A 3,214-nucleotide genomic window follows, 5' to 3' on the forward strand; every position below is an offset into this window, starting at 1 on the left:
ACTTTCTATAGTCCAGGTGTACTTTCTATAATCCAGGTGTACTTTCTTTAGGAGAAAAGACGACAACATGTTAAGGTAGAAATAATTACAAACAGGTAGAGCAGAGCAAGTAAAAACAGCAGCAGAGAGAGGACATGAGGTCAATTTGTCCTCCAGCAGTCTAAGCCTATAGCAGCAGAACTAAGGGTTAGTTCAAGAAACCCAAGCCAACCCTAACTATAGGATTTATCAAAAAGGAAAGTTTTAAAACTGGACAATGTGTCAGCCTCACAGACAGAAACTGGAAGTTGGTTCCACAAGAGAGGAGCCTGAGAACTGAAAGATCTTCCTCCCATTCTGCTTTTGGAAACTCTAGGAACCACAAGTAAACCTGCAGTCTGAGAGTGAAGTGCTCTGTTAGGAACATATGGAGCAATAAGATCTGTAATGTAAGATGGAGCTAGGTTGTTGAGGGGTTTGTAGGTTAGAAAGTTAGAAATGACCGTTGATCAGCTGTTTCAGCCATCTTGAATCAGGTTGACCCCAAAATTATTCCCTTGTAAATTTCTTTCAGGTGACTACTTTCTGAAAGTTTCATGAAAAACCATTACGTTCATGAGATATTTTGCTAACAGTGCAGACGATCAAACACGTAGATAGAAACATTATTTCCCACATTTGGGCGATATTCGGAGTTTGTGAATCTTTTCGCTCCTTGTTTCTGGTAAACAGTTGGTTGAAAGGACAGCAGGAGGACAAACAGGACACGGACGTCCACTACCACTCCATCACCGGAGAGGGCAACTTCAACTGGCGCTTCGTCTACCCCTTCGACTACCTCATGGCAGAGGAGAAGATCGTCATCTCCAAGAAGGAGTCCATGTTTGCCTGGGATGAAACCGAGTACAAGATTCCTCCTCGACTTAATCTGCAAGTGTGGGACGCCGATCACTTCTCAGCCGATGATTTCCTGGGTACCGTAGACCAACTCTTTATGTATCAGACAGATAGTAAAAACACTGAGATCACAATTCAATGGCTTCAACCGATTGTCTTTAAACTATTTTTAGACTCAACAAAGTTTCTCTTCGTAGGTGCGATTGAACTGGACCTGAATCGTTTCCCACGTGGGGCAAAGACCCCCAAGCAGTGCACCATTGAAATGGTGACCAACGAAGCTGAGATGCCCATGGTCTCCATCTTCAAGCAGAAGAGGATCAAAGGCTGGTGGCCCTTCGTGGCCAGAAACGAGGATGACGAGTTTGAGCTCACAGTGGGTCAAATCATCGAACAAAACAAAGTGTTAGAATTCCTCAAAGGAAGCGTATCGCCTGCCGACAGAGTTTTAAACTAAAATGATCTCATGATGAGCAGAGAACAGCAACTTACTGACGTGGGCAACAAATGGCCCGAGGTCCAAGCGTGGCCCTTGGGCAGTCTACATCCGGCCCCTAAAATCCTTAACCGAAAAGAAAACTACGTTTACATAAGTTGATAAGATCTGTTAAACATCTTGGACAAAAACCTTAGATTAAGACACGCAGAAATGTTTTTTTTTATGTCATTATGTTTCAAAAACTAAACAAACCCTTAAAGACTCCAGGAACTGTGATGGTTTGGGTCCATGTCCTCTGCTGGTGCTGGTCCACTGGGTTTTCTGAAGTCCACAGTCCACGCAGCCTCCAGCAGGACATTTTAGAAACGTCATGCTTCCTTCTGCTGACGAGCTTCATGGAGATGCTGGTTTCATTTTCCAGCTTGGTGGGCAGTGTTGTAATACTGAGGTTGCGGGTTCCAGCCCAGGTTGTGCCTTGAAGGACGTTCCTTAAAACAACTGCCAAATCTTTCATGTCACTATGGCAACCGCTGCAGAAGTTAGCACAAGAAGGCTGGAGTTGTAATAGATCTGATCAACATTTTAAAAGTTATCATGTAGGAGGATGGGTTAGTGCTCAGGGTGTGTTCGAGTAATGATTCTCAGCTACCACCACAACAAGCGTTAGCTTAATATTGGTCAAACTACTTTACAGGATGCTACGGCTGATTAGCATCTTAATGGGTAGCAGCACCAATAATTACATCTGGGGTTCATGAGATATTTTGTATATAATACACAGATTGGGCGCTTTTGTCCTCCGTCGTGGAACAAAGAGGGGAATTTGGAAACGCCCTCCATCTGGTCATCCATCCGTGCACGTTGTGAGCATGATAACTTAAAAAAGAAGCAAAGTACCGACTTACATTTTGGTGCGTGGCTGCGTATAAGCAAAAAAAATAAATAAATCCTTTAAAAAATTGCGTTAACAGGTCAAAATCCAAGATGGCTGCCACCATATATGTCCACCTGTCTTGTGAGCATAACTTGAAAAGTGACTTACTGACTTCCATTTTGATGTATGGCTGCATTTAAGTGTAAGAAAATTCATTATTGATAATTGGTTGCCTTGTAAAAATCCAAGATGGCCACCGCCGTATGTAAAACGACTTCCCCGATCATTTGCAGAAACTCTGCTCTCCAGGTTCTATATGCTTCAAAGTAGAGTTTCCTCAAATGATTTTGGTGGCTCTTGGGGTGACGGACAGGCCAACTAAGGCCTTTCAGTTGAGATCTTCACCCTGAGAGCTGCGTCACGCTTCAGTCTCCGCCCGATGACAATGGGACTGGTTTATGTCTGCAGGGTAAAGTGGAAGCTGAGCTGCACCTTCTGACAGGAGAGGAGGCCGAGAAAAGCCCGTGTGGCGAGGGCCGGAACGAACCAGAACCTCTGGAGAAACCCAAGTATGACAAACACGCAAGCTCAATTCATGTTTTGTACTTTTTGTGAAGAAAAATATTGAAATGCTGTACAATTTAGAACTTAAAGGGATAGTCAGGTCATTTTTTTAAGTGAAATTCTTCCCCGTCACCCGTGACTTCAGTCGTGGAGCACAAAATCTGGAGAAAGAGGAAGAAGTCTTCATCCAGGCTAGGTACATGAGCCCAACGAGGGCTCCTTTGTGTACGTCTTTCAGGGTTATAAAACATCTAATTTGAAAGAACGAGACGTGAAAGGACGAGACGTGAAAGAACGAGACGTGAAAGGACGAGACGTGAAAGGACGAGACGGGAAAGAACGAGACGTGAAAGAACGAGGCGTGAAAGAACGAGACGTGAAAAGACGAGACGTGAAAGAACGAGACGTGAAAAGACGAGACGTGAAAGAACGAGACGTGAAAGAACGAGACGTGAAAGAAC

The 3,214-nt window shown here is 44.0% G+C and overlaps 1 protein-coding gene across 1 annotated transcript in view; it reads left to right on the forward strand.

The window, feature by feature from the left end:
• The window catches only part of LOC119427258 (otoferlin), a 34,979-nt gene that overhangs the window by 30,960 nt on the left and 805 nt on the right, over positions 1-3,214 (forward strand). The window contains exons 36-38 of the mRNA XM_037694838.1: positions 712-953; positions 1,074-1,252; positions 2,658-2,758. Coding sequence (XP_037550766.1) covers positions 712-953; positions 1,074-1,252; positions 2,658-2,758 — 522 coding nt within the window. The remainder of the gene's footprint in view (positions 1-711; positions 954-1,073; positions 1,253-2,657; positions 2,759-3,214) is intronic.

Source organism: Nematolebias whitei, chromosome 21, assembly GCF_014905685.2.
Source record: "Nematolebias whitei isolate Nwh7 chromosome 21, NemWhi1, whole genome shotgun sequence".
Taxonomy (NCBI): domain Eukaryota; kingdom Metazoa; phylum Chordata; class Actinopteri; order Cyprinodontiformes; family Rivulidae; genus Nematolebias; species Nematolebias whitei.